We start from the raw sequence: 19,661 nt of genomic DNA, 5'->3' as shown, positions 1-19,661 counted from the left end.
ACCTCCATGAGCAACCTGTGTTGATGCTTGGTCACCCTCTCAGTAAAGAAGTGTTTCCTGATTGTATTGGGTCTGGAGTGGTGGTGATTTTTCCACAGCAGCCCTTGTAGTGCTGTGCTTTCTGTTGATAACTAAAAATGTGTATTGATAGCACATCAATCTTTTGGCTACTGCTCATGCAGCATCAAGACTGTCCCTCCAGCATTCCTTCCCCCACCATCACCAGTAACTGTGTGGGTGGGCAGGATCTTGAGAGAGCATGGCCAGGACAGCTCACCCAGGCTGACCAAGTTGATGTTCAATACCGTATGACGTCAGCTCAGCAATATAAACTTGGGGAGAGGAGCAGGAAGGGGGAGACATGATTCATTTTGGCCTTCCATAGCAGCCGTTATATGTACTGTGTTATGTGTACTGTAGCTGTTATGTGCCCTGCTTCTCAGGAGGTGACTGGACATCACTGTTGATGGGAAGTATAGAGTGACAGCTTTATTTGCTTTGCTTTGCTTCTCATGCATGTGGCTTTGCTGTTTCTTTATTAAACTGCTTTTATCTCAACCCATGAGACTCACATCTTATTTTCTCCCCTCCCTGGTTTGCTTGATAGAGCTGTGTGATGTGCACCTGGCATGCAGCCAGGGTCAAACCACCACACTGTTGTTCAGATGGAAGCTCCTGTGTTTCAGTCTCTGCCCATTGCCTTTTGTACTGTCAGTGGATGCTGCTGAAAAGAGCCTGTCTCAGCCCTCTTTGCACCCTGCCTTCATACGCATTATACACATGTACACCTATTCTTTATACATTAATATCATCACCCTGAGCTTTCTCTCCAGGCTGAACGATCGCGGCTCTCAGCCTTTCCTCATTGGAGAGATGCTATAGTCCCTTTGTTGTTTTCTTGGCCCATTGTTGTACTCCCTCCAGTATGTCCATGTCTCTATTGTATTGTGGAGCCCAGAACTAGACACAGTGCTCCAGATGTGGCTTCACCAGTGCTGAGTGAAGGCTGGGAAGGATCATCTTGACTTACTGGCAACGTTCTTCCCAATGCAGCCCAGGATGGCATTGGATGTGGCTGCAGCAACAGCACGTCTGACATGTTTAACTTGCTGTCCATCAGGACCTCCAAGGCCTTTTCTGACAAACTATTTTCCAGATGGGTGGCCTACAGCATATATTGATGCATAGGGTTGTTTTTCCCTAGGTGCAGAACTTTGCATTCCTCCTTGTTGAAAATCATGAGGTTCCTGTCAACTCGCTTTTCCAGTCTGTTGAGATCCCTTTGGATGGCATCATAGTCCTCTGGCCTATCGGTTACTTTCTCCAGTTTTGTGTTGTCATCCAGATTTCTAATAAGGGTGCTAAACAGGACTGGACATGACATTGACTGCTGGGGTACACTGTTAGTCACCGACCTCAAACTAGACTTCATGCCACTGATCTTCTCATGCTTTGGGCTCAGTCAGTTAGTTTTGACCCACCTCATTGTTTGTTCATCTATCCTGTAACATGAACAGCTTGTCTGTGGTGATTTCATAATAGAAGCATATCAAGTTGATCAAGCGTGACCTCTTCCTCATGAAGCCATGCTAACTAGTCTTGTTGATGTTCTTGTCACTTGGGTACCTGAGGAATGGTTTCCAGGGTTAGCTGTTCCGTTGCCTTCTCAGGGGTCAGATTGAGGCTGATCAGTCTTCTCCTTGCATTTGTTGAAGATAGGAGTGATCTCTTTCCTCCAGTCCTTGTGCATTTCTCCCAGTCTCTGTGGTTGAGCAGAGATTGTCAAAAGTGACCTTGTGATAACATCTGTCAGCTCCCTTGGCACTTGCGGGTGCATCCCATCAGGGCCCATAGGCTTACATAGGTTTGCTTAAGTATTCCCTGACCTGATCCTCTTCCACCAAAGGTACGTCTTCCTTACTCCAGCCTTTTCTCCTGGTCTACAGGATCTGAGATTCCTGAAGACAGGCCTTGCTACTAAAGACTGAGGCAAAGGTGGTGTTCAGTACTGCATCCTTTTCCATGTCCCTGTCTTGTTGAGCAATGGGTCCACATTTTCCCCAGTCTTTTTGTACTTAAAGAAACTGTTCTTGTTGTCTGTGATATCCTTGGCCAGACTTAATTCCATTTGGGCTTTAGCTTTGCTAACTGCATCCCCAAATGCTTAAGTGATGTTTCTGTATTCCTATGACATTGTCCTTGCTTCCCCCTTCTGTGAGCCTCCTTTTTTTGTTTGACTTTGGCTAGGAGCTCCTTGTTTATTTGTGCAGGCCACCCAGCATTTTTTCCTAATTTTGTATTAATTGAGATGGAGCTCTCTTGAGCTTGAGGAAGGTGAATATTATCCAGCTTTCTTGCTGTCCTCTTTCTCTGAGGACCTTATCCTATGGGACTTCACTGAGCAGATACTTGAAGAGGCTGAAGTCTGCTTTCTTGAAGTCCAGGTTTGCAAGTTTGCATTTCCTTGGCCTAGGATCCTGAACTCCACCGTTTCATGGTTACTGGATACAAGACTGCCTTTCATCGTCACAGGCCCGTTTAGCACCATCTTCTTGGTGAGTGTGAGGTCCAGCACAGCACTTAATGTCTTTGATCCCTCTTGTGTCAGGAAATTACCAACAATGCACTTTAGGAATCTCCTGGACTGCTTTTATTTGTCTGTGTGGCCCCTCCAGCAGCCACTGGCATGTTTGAAGGTCCCCATGAGGACCAGGGCCTGTGAATGTGAGGATTTCATATCTGTCTGTAAAGGTTACAGTGCACTTAGATTTTCACAGTTAGGTGAACTATAACAAGTATCTGCTATAATGTCATGGTTAATCTTAACCTGTAAGCTCCTACTTGTCTCCTGTCTCCAGATAGAATTCCTTGCAGAGCTACAGAATGACTCCTCCTCCTCATTTCGCCTGCCTTTTTAAACAGCCTGTATCCCTCGGTTGCAAGACTCCAGTCATGGAAGCCATACCACCATGTGTCTGTGATCCCAGTAAGGATGTAGCCCTGGAACTGCATACAGACTTCTCAGTTGTAATGTTCATTCCCCATACTGTGGGCCTTAGTATGCAAGGACTTGAAGGGTATCCCAGCATATTAATGGCCATATTTAACACAGCATAGGTAAGATTTGGAGGAAGGTTGTGCTGAGCTCAGCAAGATGACTAGTATTGAAATACCAATGACAGCTGAAAAGATGATTGCTATGGAAGTCATCAAACTTCAGCCCTTGGTATTCTGCTGTCAGTCTTCTTCCCTCACCATACGATCAGAAAAGATGTATCTGTCTGTTATGCGTCTGGCTGTTGTGGATTATCTTGAATGCTTTGTTGCTGTTGGTTGATCAGATTTGTGAACTGTGCTCTTTTTCACAGGTCTTTGCTGACAAACCTGTGCCAATAAATGAGATTTATTTTTAGGACTAAATTAATGACTTTGCTTTTTGCCTGATGCTCTTAGCTTCTGAAGTAATTAATTGGCTACTCAGGCATCTGTTACTGCCTAAGCAACTGTTGAATGACAGTGAAATACACTGATCAGGTCTGTATTCCTTGTAACTATGATTGTGTTGGAGGCCTGGGTAGCTGTAACAAAGAGTCAACAGAAAAGAAGATATTTCATTGTGTGTATGTATTAGGGTAGAACTGGATGGTGAGATGTCAGGCAGATAAGCCAGGAAGAGAAGACGTTGAATTGGGGTAAATTACAAGTATAGCTTGGTGAAAACCTGGCAAGGCTAGATCTTCCTCTTAGCAAGAGCAGCTCTTGAATACTTAGGCTAAGGTGGCAGCAAATTTTGCCTGGCTCATTTTTAAAAATTCTGTCTTTTCATGTTGCCTGCTTTTGGGAGAAATGTCTTTTCTAGCTTTGTGTCTCATGAAGGTCTGTTGCATCTATTCTATTTTTTGTCCTGTTTGTCAGAAGGAAGAAGTTGCCCTTTAACAAAGGGGAGATGCAGATGCTTTTGCAGAAAAATCTGTTTTATGAAGGCTTACGTCTGCATTTTCTGGACTGCAGTAAAGATTCCTGTAGGAATTGAAAACAGTTATATGATCCACTTGACTTTTCTGTGAGCTTGTTTCAAGGTCTTAATCTCAGTTCTGTACTATATCAGGTTCCCAAGACTGCAACAGTAACATGTTTGAGTATATTCTTCTAATCCTTGCGGTGACTTGTGGAGCAAATCTGTTGTCTCAATGTTTCAATCAGTAACAATGCTGGAGAGTATACTCACTGGCTGCAGTGTCCACAATTCTGTCACTCTGTGAACTAAGTAGTTAACAGATAAACTAACAGTGTTTAACTAACTAAAGAGATATTCCGTGACAAGTAATGTCTTGCTCAGCAATAAAACTGTATGGTTTTTTCTGCCTAAAGTAGCTGTTGCATGGGGACTGGGAGATGCTGTCTCCTGGTGGTGAGTTTTGGTGTTTGTTTTGGTTTTTGGTCACTTGTCATTCTGATTCTTTCCCTTATTCCACTACAGGGGAGTGGAGGCAACTGGGTGGGGACTTACCTTACAGAATTTTAATGGAAAACTACAAATGTAATTGGAACCCTGAAGTGCTACTTCATATTGAATTGGTTTGATTTTGATTTTATGCAAGGTTTTTGTAAGGATATTTGAATGGTATCATCTTGGATCCAATACAAATCATTCTTGTTGGATTTCCTACCTCTGTCATCAGACCAAGGTTTTAGTGGCTGAGAGTGTTGAGAAACTTTGGGATCCTAGCAACTACATAACTTCTACACACATGTAAACTCTTGTTAGCCAAAAGAGCTAGTCGTACTGGCCAAGAGTTTTAGAATTACATGCCATACATAGCACCTGGAGTGTTCAGAACCTGTCTTTTAAAACAAACGTTATTGTAGATTTGCAAATAATATTCCTTGAAAAACTATTTGTTTGTCTCTTTGTGGGTGTCAGTAGTGTTATTTGCTAACATGGTGGAATTAGTGACTATATTTTCTTCTGGAAATGCCCCAGTCCTTTATAAACAGTTCTCTGTAGTTCAAGTCTCTTTGAGTTGGGCTGCACGAGGGTCTCAGCTGATCTGGGGTTATTTGTGTCATGTCACTGGTGTTGGATCATCTGGTGAAGTACAGTTCCTGATATTTTTCTAATTTCTTTAGATCAGATTAAGATGAATCTGTTCTTTTTCTAGTGTGTTTAATTCTTTCCTCCAAAGTCTCACAGCATTTTTGGTTGAGGTGGTTACTAGTTACAGTGAGCCACAAATCATCCAGATGAATGGATGCATAATGTAGGTGAAGTGACAGATGATCTCATTCATCTTCTTTGCTACCCAGAGTAAAAACTGTTCTGCAAAGGGAATTTGTCCTTCCCTTTGGTGGTGGTTTAGTCTTTGTTGGAAACCAGATGCCCACCAAGTCATTCTATCACTCCCCATCCTAAACTGGACACGAGAGAGAGACAAATATAACGAGAGATTTGTGAGTTAAGGACAGGGAAATCGCTCAGCAGTTAACATCACAGGCAAAACAGACTCAACTTGGGGAGAAGTGTTTTGATTTATTAGTGAACAATGAAAACAGAGCAGTGAAATAAGAAATAAAACTAAATCTTAAAACACCTCTCCCCCTTCTACCTGGGACTCTCTGTCCTTTTCTGGCAGTGGCGCAGGGGATGGGGGTTGCAGTCAGTTCATCACAGATGGACTTTGCCACTGCTTCTTCTCAGAAGGAGGCCTCATCACACTTCACACTGCTACAGTGTGTGGACCCTCCCACAGGAGATGATCCTCCATGAACTTCTCCAACATGGGTCCTTGCCGTGGGCCACAGTTCTTCACAAACTGTTCCAGCACAGGGCCTCCCACAGGGGCAGCTTCCCACACCCTGCCCCAGTGTGGGTCATCCACCGGGAGAACAGTTCTTCAGGTACAGACTACTCCAGCCTGAGTCCCTCACAGGATCACAAGTCCTGACAGAAAACCTGCTCTGGCCTGGGCTCCTCTCTCTCCCCACAGGCACCCAGGTCCTGCCAGGAACTTGCTCCAGGGTGGACTTCTCAGAGTCACAGCCTCCTTCAGGCATCCACCCGCTCTGGTGTGGAGTCTTCCACAGGCTGTGAGTGGATCTCTGCTCCCCAGTGACCTCTGTGGACTGCAGGGGCACAGCTGCCTCACCATGGTCTTCACCACAGGTCACAGGGTAGTCTTTTTTTTTTTTTTTTTTTTTTTTTTTCTTCAGGGACTAAGCACCCTCCTCCCTGTCCTCCACTGACCTTAGTGTCTGCAGAGATGTTGCTCTCACATCCTCACTCGCTGTTGCTGCTGCAGTTTGGCAACTGTGCAGCAACTTCTTTCCCATCCTCAAATATGTTATTCACAGAGGTGTTACCTCAGTCACTAATTGGCCAGGCCTGGGTCAGCTGTGGGTCCACCTTAGAATTGACTGGCATTAGCCCTGTCAGCTACAGGGGAAGCTTCAGGACAATCTTTGCTTAAAGAAGCCACTCCTGTAGTATCCCCACTACCAAAACCTGGCCCATACAAAACCACTACACCTTTACATAATTTTTTGAGCTCTGTGATCCCTGGGTAGACATTTGCTTGCTGACATATAAATGCAACTTCTTTTCCACCTTAATCTCACCTGTTTAGGACAAAAAATTGTCAGATTTGGAGCTCTGAGTGCAAGACTGAACTAGAGGAATCTTTCATGTTGTTGTTATTAGCAAGTCTCCTAATTACTCAGAATGTTGATTTAATCACCCTTGATGCCTATAATAAATATTTCACAAATAATTATAAAACATTAATACTTTGGAGATTGGCAGTGATTTGTAGCAGTTGTATAATGAAGCAGCTGCTTTGGTGAATGAATAGCAGTACACTTAGGCTGAAAGTTACATTAATGAGTAAAAAGCGGGACTATTCTATGGGACTAAGTTTTCTAGACCTTTTTTGTCCTGTATTTCTATGCTAGATCCCTCATACATGCATACATATATATATATATCTGTCTCTCTATAAATGTTTTATTCATAAGTTCGATGGTTTCTTGGCACTGCCAATTGTTTTTCTGTAAGTTAAAAAGAAATGAAAGTGTCATAAAATGTCCATTGACATTTTATAATGTTGGGTTTTTATAGAGACCTGTGGTTATTAATCCATTCTGTTTTGTTGATGTTATATTTCATGCTTTGTAGATCTTAATATGAAAGGGTTAATGTTCACTAGCCATGGATTCAGATATAGTAACAAATGTTGAACACATTATAAATGAATATTAGAATAATTTGGAAATATCTTGTTTTAATTAAAATTCAAAATTACTTTTTGTTTTATCAGCAAACACATATCTCTTTATGGTGCAAGCTCGTGGTATAATGCTGAGAGAAAATGTAAAAACAATAGGACACATGATCCGATTATACACTAACAAAAATACTACACTGAATGGCACAGGTAAGACTATTTTATTTCATTTAATTGTGAAAAAAAGATGCCCAGACATTAATGACATAGCTTATGAAAACCTAGACTCTACTTCTCTATAACAGGAATGAAATCCCAATTGCTGCTGTTTGTTACTTCATTTTAGTAGAAAATATTTGTCATGGCTGTAACAAACATATTTTACTTACTGGTTTTCTAGTGCAGTAAAATTTGTGGGATTTTGATTATGCTGCTAGGAATTTATTTCTTGCAAAGTTAATGCTTTTGTCTGCATGATGATATGTTACAAATTCAGTGGATAACTTAGGTTTTTACAAAGATCAATTCCTCTTTTTAAGATTACCCTGAAGGAAACAATTCTAGTGACTCTGTTGCTCAAACAACAATGTATCTTCCAGAAAACTTCACTTACTCTCCTTACCAGGCTTGTCCAGAGAAGCTGCCTTACATGAGTAAGTTTTAAATTGATCTTAATGTTTTTCTAGTAAATTGTATTGCACTTAAAACAAAATACAATTATTTGAATATAAAATATAACTGTAAGAGTCCAAATAGATAGCAGAAAGTAATGAATTAAATACATATGAGAATGGTTAATAATGCTTGGCAGATTGTTGCCTGTAACTGTTGTGTTACTAAAGCTTTTGGCCTCTTTACTAGTCACTTGATGTGTTTTGAATTTTACTTAAAAGTCATCTTACTTTCTACAAGTGAAATACTAAATGTTCTTATTAATATGCAGGAATACTCTAATGTTATAAAAAGTACTTATTCAGAGTCACATAACTTGAAGGATAGTTAAATTTCATTTTGGAAATGATATTCCTAATATAAAGATTCACGAGTTAGAAACCAGTTCTCAAATCTTCATCAGCTAATCCCAGTTACCTCAATATGCAGGAAACTGAGCAAGGTGGTGTAATGAAGTGAGGATTGATGAAGGTAAGAAAATACTAAAGCCCTGTCATAACAAGGAAGTAGTACTTCTCATCAGGAAATTTCAAAATTAAGCTTTTTAACCCAGATGTTTAAAATCTCAAGCTAATACATAAAACTTGATTATGTAACCCTGGCTTTATTTGTCTTTATGCCTAGAATCTGAACTTGTAATTATCTTGTTTGAAAGTGTTTAGTTGCAGAGAGATGTCCTACAGAAATATGAAACTGAGTTGAGTACTTTGCTACCATTGTTGTTTTGTTTTGCTGTATATCACAGCTGTCTGAAGTATCAGTATCTCAATTTATGTAGAAAGTCTTGTAAGCAGGTCTTGGAGAATTAAAGCAAGTTATACAAACTGAGACTGGAAGAATTCTTTGATGTAGTACAGTATCCTTAACCTGATTTAGTAATGTGTCTGAAAGGCTGTAGGCATGATTTTTTTATAGAATTGTAGAATAATTTAGGTTGGAAAAGACCGCTAAGATCATTGAGTGCAAGTATGGTTAAACCTAACATAAACCTAACACTGCCACATCCACTGCTAAACCACATCCGTAAGCACTGCATCTACATGTCTTTTAAATGTCTCCAGGGATGGTGACTACCACCTCCCTGGGCAGCCTGTTCCAATAGCTGACAACCCTTTAAGTGAAGAAGTTCTTCCTAATATGCAATCTAAAGCTTCCCTATTGCAACTTGAGGCCTCATCACTTGGTTCTTGGTCAAAGAGACAGACCCAAACCTTGTTACAGCCTCCTTTCAAGTAGTTTTAGAGAGTTACCATGTCTCTCCTCAACTTCCTCTTCAAGCTAAACAACCACAGTTTCCTCAGCTTCTTATCACCAAATTTGTTCTCCAGACCCTTCAGCCAACTTTGTTTCCCATCTCTAGACACACTCCAGCACCTCAGTGTCTTTCTTGTAGTGAGAGGCCCAAACCTGAACACAATACTTGAAGTGTGGCTTCACCAGCACCGAGTACAGCGGGACAATCATTTTGGTAGTCCTATTGATCACATGATTTCTGATACAAGCCAGAATGCCATTGTCCTTCTTGGGAACTTAGGCACTGTCATGGTTTAGTGAGGAGCTGCTTTTACTTGGTAACAGGGGGAGAGGGCTGCAGTGCAGACCCAGTAAAGAGTTCTTGGACTTTACCCTGGCTCTTGGGTTTGGACCCACCTCCAGCCTGGCTGGGCCAATCTGGTGCCTCTGCCATCAGTATTTGAGGACAGGAATTTGAAGTGCTTGGGACGAGGTGTAAGAGTGGTACAAGATAGAGGCGACCATGTGGACCCCACAGTCAGAGAAGGAGGAAGGAAGGAGGGGCACCAGACCAGAGACCACTCTACAGCCTGTGTTGAGAATGCAGACTGTGCCCCTGCAACCCATGCAGGGCCGTGGCAGGACTAAGAGCCACCAGCAGCAATTTGTGAGTGCACCCGGACAGGTGAGAGACTGTATGAGGAGGTGACCATGTTGCAGGCGGAGAGGAGCTGCAGCCTTTGGGATGAATGCATGTCGGAATGGCCTGTGTAGGGCTGCAGGGTGTCTGAGGGACACAGAGGAGCAGGGAGGACTGGCATGGAGCCCACCTGCCCTGAGGAGAAACAAACAGCAGGAGCCATCAGGAATAGACTGACTGGGGCTGGTTTTGCTCTTCATCGTTGTACCACTGTGTTGTTTTCTGTTTGTTATGTTTTGGGGTTTTATGGTTATGTTTTAGTTGTTGGTGGATTAAATTATTTTCGGTTTTCTTCCACAAGCTGAATAGCCTAGTCTGTTTTGACAGGGACCATAAGTGGCAATTAAGCCCTCCCTGCCCTTTAGGAATTCTGAAGTCTGTGGTACTTGAGTCTAATCGTGGTCTTTTGTCCCTGGATGGGCCTAAACCATGACAGGCACTCTGCTGGCTTGTGTTCAGACAACAATTGATAAACAACCCCAGATCCTTTTCTAGCAGACAGCTTTCTGTTTACTGAGCCTGTAGTGTTATTTCTGTAGACAAAGTATAGCTTTGTTTGGGAATGTTCTTAAAAATTCTCCTTAAGAACTGTAAATTTTTGTGTGAATTTGTCTTCCCTGTAAACTTACCCTTGTTTAGATTCAGACAAAATTCTGGGCATTGTTTGCTCTCCTCTGGCTTGTAGAGAAAGTCCTTAAAGACCAAGAAATGTTAGATAGGACGCCAGTTTGAAACATTAAAAAGGAAGTGGCACATCACCCTCATTGATGATTGCTTTATCTTGACCTTCACCATTGATTGTTTGCAAGGGATGGTTAAGTGTGTGTGTGTGTATATATATGTGTATGTATATATATATATAAGAATCAACAACTCTTTGTAAATTAGTGTAAATGTGTTACTAGAAGTGACTGTCAATATCTCTTCTGCCAACATGTTTATTTTACTCAGTATGTTTAATATCAAACAAGTAAATTACTGATTTGTAAGACAAAATCTGAAATAATTTCAGAAGGTAATTGTGATGCCTTCCAGAGCTCTAATCTCTGGTCTTTTGGGCTAGCACCTGACTTAAGATGTGGACTGTCATTCAGCATGAGCAAGTAATTAAGTATTTAATATAGCAGTTCAGATCCGTATAATACCAAACAACGGCACTGACAGTCAAACCGAATTGCTGATTATCTTCCCCCCTCCCCCCAGAGAAAAATAGTGGATTTTATTACACTAATCTAGATTCCATTATAACTCCTTTTCTAATCTCAGAGTAGCTTATTCAGTGAAGAGTAGAGTAACAGTGCTTGTTGTCTGCATTTTTTTTCAACATAAGCCCAAAAGTATAAATCTGCTGTTGCTTATGAACTTCAGTCATGGAGAAAATTTTCTTAAGCCAAGTTGCAGTTAGCTCAGTCCAGAAATAAGGCTTGACTTGCAAAATCATAGGGATATTATTTTCTACAACATTGCACATGTAAACAAATAAAATTAAAATTATTCCAATAGTAAATACTCCAGCTACTTGGGGAAAACAAATAACAAGTTTGAAAAATGTCATCTCTGGATAACCAGCGGAACAAGAATGATTATGCTGATTGAAAATTGCATGTAAATTAGTATTTTTAATGAAACCTTCAAGGGATCTGGCAGTTGAAGTCTACCAGATCAGTTCAAAACTGTTGGTGTCTGCTATATGTTCTACTTATCTATGAGTCCAGGAGTTAGAAGCATGCTATGGTACCCTAGTATGTCAATTTACCTATAGTACGTTACCTTAAATCATTGATACAGATTTGTTTGCACTGTCAGGTATTTAGAATTGCCAGAGTGCAGATGCATTCAACTCTGCCATCTTTGCTATCCACCTCTTTGACTGTTATCTGCCCTTGTGGCCAGGAAGGCCAATGGCATCCTGGGATGCATCAAGAAGAACGTGTCCAGCAGGTCAAGGGAGGCTCTCCTTCCTCTCTACTCTGCCCTGGGGAGGCCTCATCTGGAGTCCTGTATCCAGTTCTGGACTCCTCGGCTCAAGAGGGACAGAGAACTTCTGGAGAGAGTCCAGCGCAGGGCCACCAAGATGATCAGGGGACTGGAACGTCTTCCTTGTGAGGAAAGGCTGTGGGAACTGGGGCTGTTTAGTCTAGAGAAGAGGAGAGTGAGGGGGAACCTTACTAAAACTTAGAAGTATTTGAAAGGTATATGTCAAGAGGATGGGGCAATACTTGTTTTTGTTGTATCTATTGACAGGACAAGGGGTAATAGAAAGAAGTTGGAACATAAAATATCTACTTAAAGGAAAACTTCTTTCCCATGAGATTGAGGGAGCCCTGGCACAGGCTGCCTAGGGAGGATGTGGAGTCTCCTTCTCTGGAGATTTTCAAAACCTGCCTGGACATGTTCCTGTGTGACCTGATCAAGGTGGACCTGCTTCTGTAGGGGAGGTGGACTAGATGATCTTGAAAGGTCCCTTCCAACCCCCACCCTTCTGTGATTCTGTGTAATTCTGCCAGAATTTGTGTATATGTCTCCTTGCTGCTTTCTTTTCCGTCTTTGTTAGTAATCTATTTATTCTATCCTTCTTAATGTAATAGAAAAATTGTAATTTTAATAGAAAATTATTCATTGGGTAAGTTACTGTTCAGCAGAGAGATACATGCCTCACCCTTGTGTTTTCTAAATAAAACTTTCTGAAGAGTATTTAATGCAATGAAATGTTGTAGGTGGTTCATAGATAGCCAGGGGAGAAAGCCTCTTGAATCATCTATGTTACCTACTTAGTAATCTAAAGTTATTATAGCTTTTTTACATCAATATGACAAATTTGTATTTTGAAAGGAACGTGGTGAAATCATGTTTTGTCCCAAGTACGCATGCTCTTAAAATAGGACCAGCTAGTGCCTTTTGTGTGTGACTCAGTCTTTCAGGGTAAAACTCACTAGTTGAGTACTGCTGTGCTAATTTGTAAGCAAGACACCTCTACTTCAAGACAGAAGCTGTATAATTGAGACTTTAATTACCATAATTTTAATACTGACTTGAGAGGTAAATGGAAAGGAGATAATTTTTTTCAGTTATATGAAAAAAAATCCCCTCAAATTATGAGTTTGGGCAGTCTGCTTGAGTCACCTCATAGTTTGACTAAGAGCTGGCTCTTAATGAGCTGTAAGAAATATCCAGATTTTTCTAGTTTGATCACCTCAGTACGCTGGGGTTGAATATACCTAAACTATCTTAAATAGATATTACAAAAATCTATTTTGTAGTTTTAAAATATTGTAAGTAATCAGTAGAGTAGCTTCAACTGTCTCCAGAAGTAGTATATGCTAGCATTTGATCAACTGAGTTGTTAAGCTTTTCCTAATACTTGACCTACATTTACTTTTTTTTTTCCCCACTCTCCTCCAAGTTAGATTTTTCCTTGCCCTTCTTGATACTTGGAAAAAAAGTTGGTTACCGTCTATGTACCAAATTATTCTGTCTTGGAACAGACTTATGCTTTTGGCAGTCTCTTCCTTTGTAGCTAAACCAGTACTTTCAGCCTTTCTAGACTATGTAGTTTCTAAAACTCTTGTCATTCTTAATTTTTGTACTGTAGACTTTCTCTGATTTGATTTCCTTTTGAAGCATCCTAACCAGCTAAAACCCTGATTATGAAACAAACTAGTAATTACCTTCTCCAGCTTTCATATAAAAGCAGTTAATGCATTCCAGAATGAGACTTGCCAGTTTTGTGCAGTTATGTTACGGTTTATTGTCTTATATTGGTAATCCATTATAAACTATCAAAATATCTTTGTGCATATGGCAGCATAGCCAGGTGTTTCCCATTTTGTTTGTGTGCTTCATTTCCTTTCAGTAACAATCCATACTTTTTTTTTTCCCATCAATTTCACTCTATTGATTTCAGTGTTTATCTGATTGCTGAAATAATTTTTTTCTCATTTTGTTCTTCAAAAGGCTTTCTGCTTCCTCAGCTTACTGTTTTGGAAGGTCATGTAGATATGTTTTATTGCAGCATGGTAAGCCCTAATGGAAGCAGTGAATACTAAGCCCAAATATTTACTGGGATGCCTTCTCCTGCCCCCTAACAATGACAGGGAAATACCGCTGACTTCCATTTGCCTATCTCCTGTGTACTTTTGATAGTACCAATATTTCAGTGTTTACTATAGCTGCTTTTTAAACAGTCTGGAGGGAACTTCGTCATGACCCATCAAGTTAGAAGCACCTGCTTAATATAAGAACTGTCTTGTCATTCTTCCTCTTTTACATAATGTTAAAAACTTCAACTCCAACCCCTTGCTATGAATTGGGTATCAGAAAGTGGTGAATTAGAGGGTGAAGGCTTTACATGTAGTGTGCATCGTTATCTAGAGGATATAGAGGAATCTTGTTGACGGTAGTGATGATGCATTTCCAATTTTTTTTTTGTCAATGTGCAGATGGGAAGACAAGAGAATTTGAGTATCAGGTCAATAGTGCAGATCGTGTGGAATTGCTAACAGTGGTAATTGAAAAATAACTGATTTTCTGGAATAGGTGCAAAATTCAAATTACTTTGTGTGTTCTGTCCTGTAAAATGAGTATTTTGCTTACAATATTTATTAAAGGAATGGTTATATTGGGAAATACTGAAATTCATTCTGTGAAAACTGAATATTAGTAGGTTAGTGTCAGTTTATTTTTTATCTGCAGGTAGAGTTCTGATGCTATTTGTCTAGGATATACCTTGCAGCTTTAGATCTGTTGTTTTATTAATCAGTCCAATAGTATTTATATTATTTTCCATCTGTTTAGGAGGCCTTATTGATGTCAATATGAGTGAAATTAGTTTTGGTGAAATTCAGAAACTGTTTTCAAAAGACTTAGACATCAAACCAGGAGGACACTGGAAACCAAAAGACTGTAAGCCACGATGGAAGGTGAGGTGCTGGTTTTCTAGGATTTTTCCTGTTTATATATGAGAAGTTTACAGCTGCAAGATTTTACTGCTATGTGTTCTGTATACTATGTTACGGTATACATGGCTATACTATCTGCCGAAGATTATCAAGATCTTATAAAGGTTCTTTATCATCTATTACTAAACATTTATCATATGAATGTAAACTTGTCCTATGTGTATGTTCCTTAAAGTATAATTAGAAGCAAATGAACATAAAGGGAAAATGTTGCCTATATTTTACTCCATTGTCGTCTTTTTTTTTCATTATTAGAGAAACGCGCTTTCTTAGCGGAAACAAAAGTGTAAAACACCGAGACAATTTAAATGTGAAAGTTGAAAAGCCTATACAAGCTATGGGAAACTTGATCTATATTGAAACATCAGTGTTTTAAAATGCTAATATAATAGTTTAATATAAAGATATGATTTTTTGAAGGTGGCAATCCTTATTCCTTTTCGGAATCGCCATGAGCATCTTCCAATCTTCTTCCGTCATCTGATACCAATGTTGCAGAAGCAGCGGCTGGAATTTGCCTTTTATGTTGTTGAACAGGTAACAGCATTGACTTGAAAAATGACTCTTGAGATTCCTTGTTAAAGATTTTATATTCTTGTCACAATTTGGATGAATCAAGAGTTTAAAAATTGTTACTTCAAATGAAAAAAAGGGAAGTTCAGCTCCGTTCCCCAGTTTGAGCAGCAGCTAAATACCTGCTGCTTTTTTCTACAAATACAGGCTGATGTTTTATAGATCATAACATGACCTCTTTGAATCTATTGTCTTTGTAAGTTTTCAAGGAGAAAAAGACTTCTGCCTGGTGACTGGTCACCACTGGTGTCCTCGTGGCCCAATTCTAGGACCAGTTTGATTCTATATACTTGTCAACAATCTGGATGCAGGATTTCAATGCACCATTAGCAAGTGGTACTAAGCCAGGAGGTGCTGTTGTCTCCCTTGAGAGACGAGATGCCTTGCAGAGGGATCTGGATAGGTTGGAGTGTTGGGCTGTTATCATTAGGGTGAAATTTAACAAGTCCAAATGCTAGATTCTACAACTAGATGGAGTAAATCCAGGCACAAGTATGAACTGAGAGAAGAGTGGATAGAGAAATAGCCCTGCAGAAAGGAATCTGAGGGTGCTGGTCAACAACAGGCTCAACATGAGCCAGCAGTATGCCTTGGAGCCAAGAGGGCAAACCCTGTCCTGGGGTGCATCAAGCTTGATCTAACCAGCCCATCAAAAGAGAAGATTATCCCCCATGTTCAATGTTGATGTGACCTCACCTCAAGAGCTGTGTGCAGTTCTGGGACCTGCAGTTCAAGAGGGATGTGAAGATCCTCTAATGCCTCCAGAGGAGGAGGACAACAAAGCTAATGCAAGGGCTAGAAGGCATATTCTGTGGAGAGCAGAAGAGGACTCTAAGTTTGTCTAGTTTGGATGAAAGAAGACTGTGAGGCAAACTCATTGCTCTCCGCAGGTTCCTGAGGAGGGGAAGTAGAGAGAGATGTGCTAAACTTTTCTCTGTGGTAGACAGGGATAGGACCTGTGGGAATTGTTCAAAGGTGCACCAGGGAAGGTTTAGGCTGGACATGAGGAAGCATTTCTTTACCGAAGGGATGGTCAAACACTGGAACAGGCTTCCTAGAGACATGGTCGATGCCCCAAGCCTGTCAGTGTTCAAAAGGCATTTGTACAATGCCCTTAACATCCTTTAACTTGGTCAGCCCTGGAATGATCAGGCAGTTGGACTGGATGATCATTGTACATCCCTTCCAACTGCAATAATCTTTTCTGCTGACTATTTTAAAAAGAAACACAATTATTTCTTTAGTTTGTAACAGTATTTCTTTAACTTGCAATGTCATGCTGTATTAATCCAAACCAACCATGTTTTGATGCTTCGGTTATTAATGCTATGAGTTACTACTGCCATTAAGTTTTGTGTAAGAGAAGAGAACATCCAGACTTCTTAACTCCATCAACTATATTTCATGATTTGATACATGACGGAGGAATAATGGGCATCTTTGTCAATGTTGTTTTTTTCCTTTCTTTAGTAGAGGATGTGTTTATCATGGTACTGAAATGTTGTATCTTTCTTCTTGATTCTTGCAATGTCTCCTTTGTTTTCTGTTTGAAGACAGGTACACAACCTTTTAATCGTGCAATGCTCTTCAATGTTGGCTTCAAAGAGGCTATGAAGGATGCTACCTGGGACTGCATAATATTTCATGATGTAGATCACTTACCTGAAAATGACCGGAATTATTATGGATGTGGAGAAATGCCACGCCATTTTGCAGCAAAGCTGGACAAATACATGTACATGTAAGTAATTGTCTTTATTCACAGGGTTTCTTAAAGACCTAGAAACATTCTTAAAGTGTGTATAAATTTAGTGGCAGTATATACAGTAGGTGACATCAATAAAACAACCTCCTACAATGCTATTTATATATATAAAAAAAATCTAGTTCTTTAAAAGGAAGTTTTAAGTTTAGTGTCTACATTTGACATATTGCTAACTTGGAGCTATTACTTAAAATGTACTCTAGGGGGCCCTGCTCTGGCAGGGTGGTTGGAGTAGATGATCTTTCAAGGTCCCTTCCAACCCTCTGTGAATTTTCAATGTGGAACATATTGCAGAGAGATTGACTTTGTTTTAATTTTTGTTTGTTTGTTTTTAAAAGGCTATGGGTGTCCAGGGGAAAGAAACTTACTTTGTTAGAAATCTTTTCTTGCTATGTAGGCCTTTGAAGTAGCAATTAACAATGATAAGTGGATAACCTGCAGAAAAATACTCCAGGAAAGATGTCTGTCTTAATTTTCTCATAAATTTCTTTCTGCTCTGTAGTGCTTTTTAAACAGAAGTTTGTTTGTTTGTTTTTACTGCTAGATCATTTTGTATCTTGTTGTAAGTCTCCATTGATATTTGATGAATGTGGTTCGTTCTGCAGTTTTCTTATTTCCTTTCCTTCTGCCATTTTACATTAATAATGTTTCACTTGCCTTTTAACACTCCACTATGTCATGACACTCTTCCAGTCACTTCATATAAAGCTATAGCTTATTGCTCGCTACAAGTATGTATTTGCCATCCTGAAGTCTTATTTGTGAAGCTGATCAACTTGACAATGTGGTCAATGTTACAGATCAAAGGTAATGCAGTGAGAACATAACTCTGTTTGGATTTCAGATTGTCAGACAATTAGCAGTCAAACATTTAAAGATTTTATATGTATTTTAAAAATATAAACAAACACCCATAAACATATTTCATCTATATATTTAGCTATAAAATACATATTTATATATACATATATAAAATTTATAAAATGTCTAAAATATATATTTCCCTGTTTTGTAAATATTTGTTAATACATGTTTATAAAACATATCAACAAATATATATATTTATGTATATATGCAAAAAGGTACAAATGTACTACACATATATACATATGAATAAAAATCTCAGTTCCATTAACTGTCATACCCCAACTGTTTTTAATTTGATGAATGGGTAGGTTTTGGATTGTTGGTGGTTTTCTGTTGGCTCTTTTTGGGAGGAGGTGTTTGTTTTTTTGGTATTTTGATGTGGGAGGGGGTTAGAATATCTGTTATTTCAGGTAAATGTTGAAAGGGATATACAATAACAAGCTTCCCCAAAAGTTATTAAGATTTGGATGAATCCTGTGTTTCCACAGAGATCAGATGTTATGTGACTGTATTTCTTTTTCTTTCCCCTTGCGTTCTCGAGTTTTTTTTCCTTCAGTGTAGCAATTGTGTCCTAAGCAATGGTAAATGTTTTTGTAGATAGTTCTAACTCCTTGAAGGTTCCAGATTTGGAAGAGTGTCCTGAGGAATATGTTTTAATTAATTTTTGAGGAAACTGTCTGCTGTTTCTGAAAAAGGAACACGCTTTTCTGTAGCAGCTCCTGGGTTAAGGATGCAAGTCAATATTGATGGAAGTAAATATAGATACTTAAATATCTATTTTTTAATTTTAGATTGACAAAATGTTTTGAGAACTGGAAATCACCCTGCCTGGATCTTAGCATGTTATGTTATATAGCTATAGTGGCTGTCCTGGCCAACTGCTTATTACTTAGTAGTATGTATTAGTAATTACTGCATGCTTACTGACAAAAAAAAGCCATAGATCCTTTTGATTCATAAGTTGAGCTCTAAAAGCTGGAAAACTATGTTTTAGATAAGTATGGATTTCACTGTCACTAAGTACTGTTCTTCTTAAGTTCAGTGGAATAGTTTTGAATGAACATTACTGAGTTGATGTATTACTCATGTAATTTTTTTCATTAGAGTTTTTCCAGTTGAATAGTGTCTTCTGTAGATGTTAGTTAATGCCCTTAATTTGTTAACCGGTCTGTCTTAGTGACTACGTTCAGCATCTGCTCATGTCCTTAGTTTGTGGTTTTTGAAAGATATTGTTCAAAGAGAGGACTAGCTATGTAAGTTCAGCTAATAATATAGGATTTGTGTTTTGTTTTCAGTCTTCCATACAATGAGTTCTTTGGTGGTGTAAGTGGCCTGACAGTGGAACAATTCAAGAAGATCAATGGGTTTCCAAATGCCTTTTGGGGATGGGGTGGAGAAGATGATGATCTTTGGAACAGGTGACTGTCCAGTGCTTATGACTTTCTTATTGTTTTGTGGTATCTATCCTTTGAGTGCAAACATGAGAGTTTTTTCTGTCAGTTGTCACCTTTTTTTTTTTTAATCTGTTTCAAATGAACAAATTCTAAAGAGTTCACTTTAGAAATGTCAGAACATATCATTAGAAGACATAAGTATGGTGTTTTTTTTCTTCTTGGCCTACAGGCAGCTAACAGGCTTTTAAGTGGTCTAGTAACAAATAACAGAATAATATA

General features: G+C 39.4%; 1 protein-coding gene across 4 annotated transcripts in view; it reads left to right on the top strand.

Moving 5' to 3' along the window:
- The window catches only part of B4GALT6 (beta-1,4-galactosyltransferase 6), a 37,467-nt gene that overhangs the window by 11,743 nt on the left and 6,063 nt on the right, over positions 1-19,661 (top strand). For 3 of the 4 annotated variants that reach the window (XM_061994859.1, XM_061994858.1, XM_061994860.1), the window contains exons 2-7: positions 7,314-7,430; positions 7,760-7,873; positions 14,620-14,744; positions 15,204-15,320; positions 16,910-17,097; positions 19,284-19,406. In XM_061994859.1, the coding sequence (XP_061850843.1) occupies positions 7,314-7,430; positions 7,760-7,873; positions 14,620-14,744; positions 15,204-15,320; positions 16,910-17,097; positions 19,284-19,406 (784 nt within the window). Of the gene's footprint in view, positions 1-7,313; positions 7,431-7,759; positions 7,874-8,321; positions 8,364-14,619; positions 14,745-15,203; positions 15,321-16,909; positions 17,098-19,283; positions 19,407-19,661 lie in introns of those variants that run through there. The other variant, XM_061994861.1, reaches the window with a different exon arrangement.

Source organism: Colius striatus, chromosome 4 (genome assembly GCF_028858725.1).
Source record: "Colius striatus isolate bColStr4 chromosome 4, bColStr4.1.hap1, whole genome shotgun sequence".
Taxonomy (NCBI): domain Eukaryota; kingdom Metazoa; phylum Chordata; class Aves; order Coliiformes; family Coliidae; genus Colius; species Colius striatus.
Note: the sequence above shows the minus strand (reverse complement) of the source record. Positions and strands in the feature narration are given on the sequence as shown.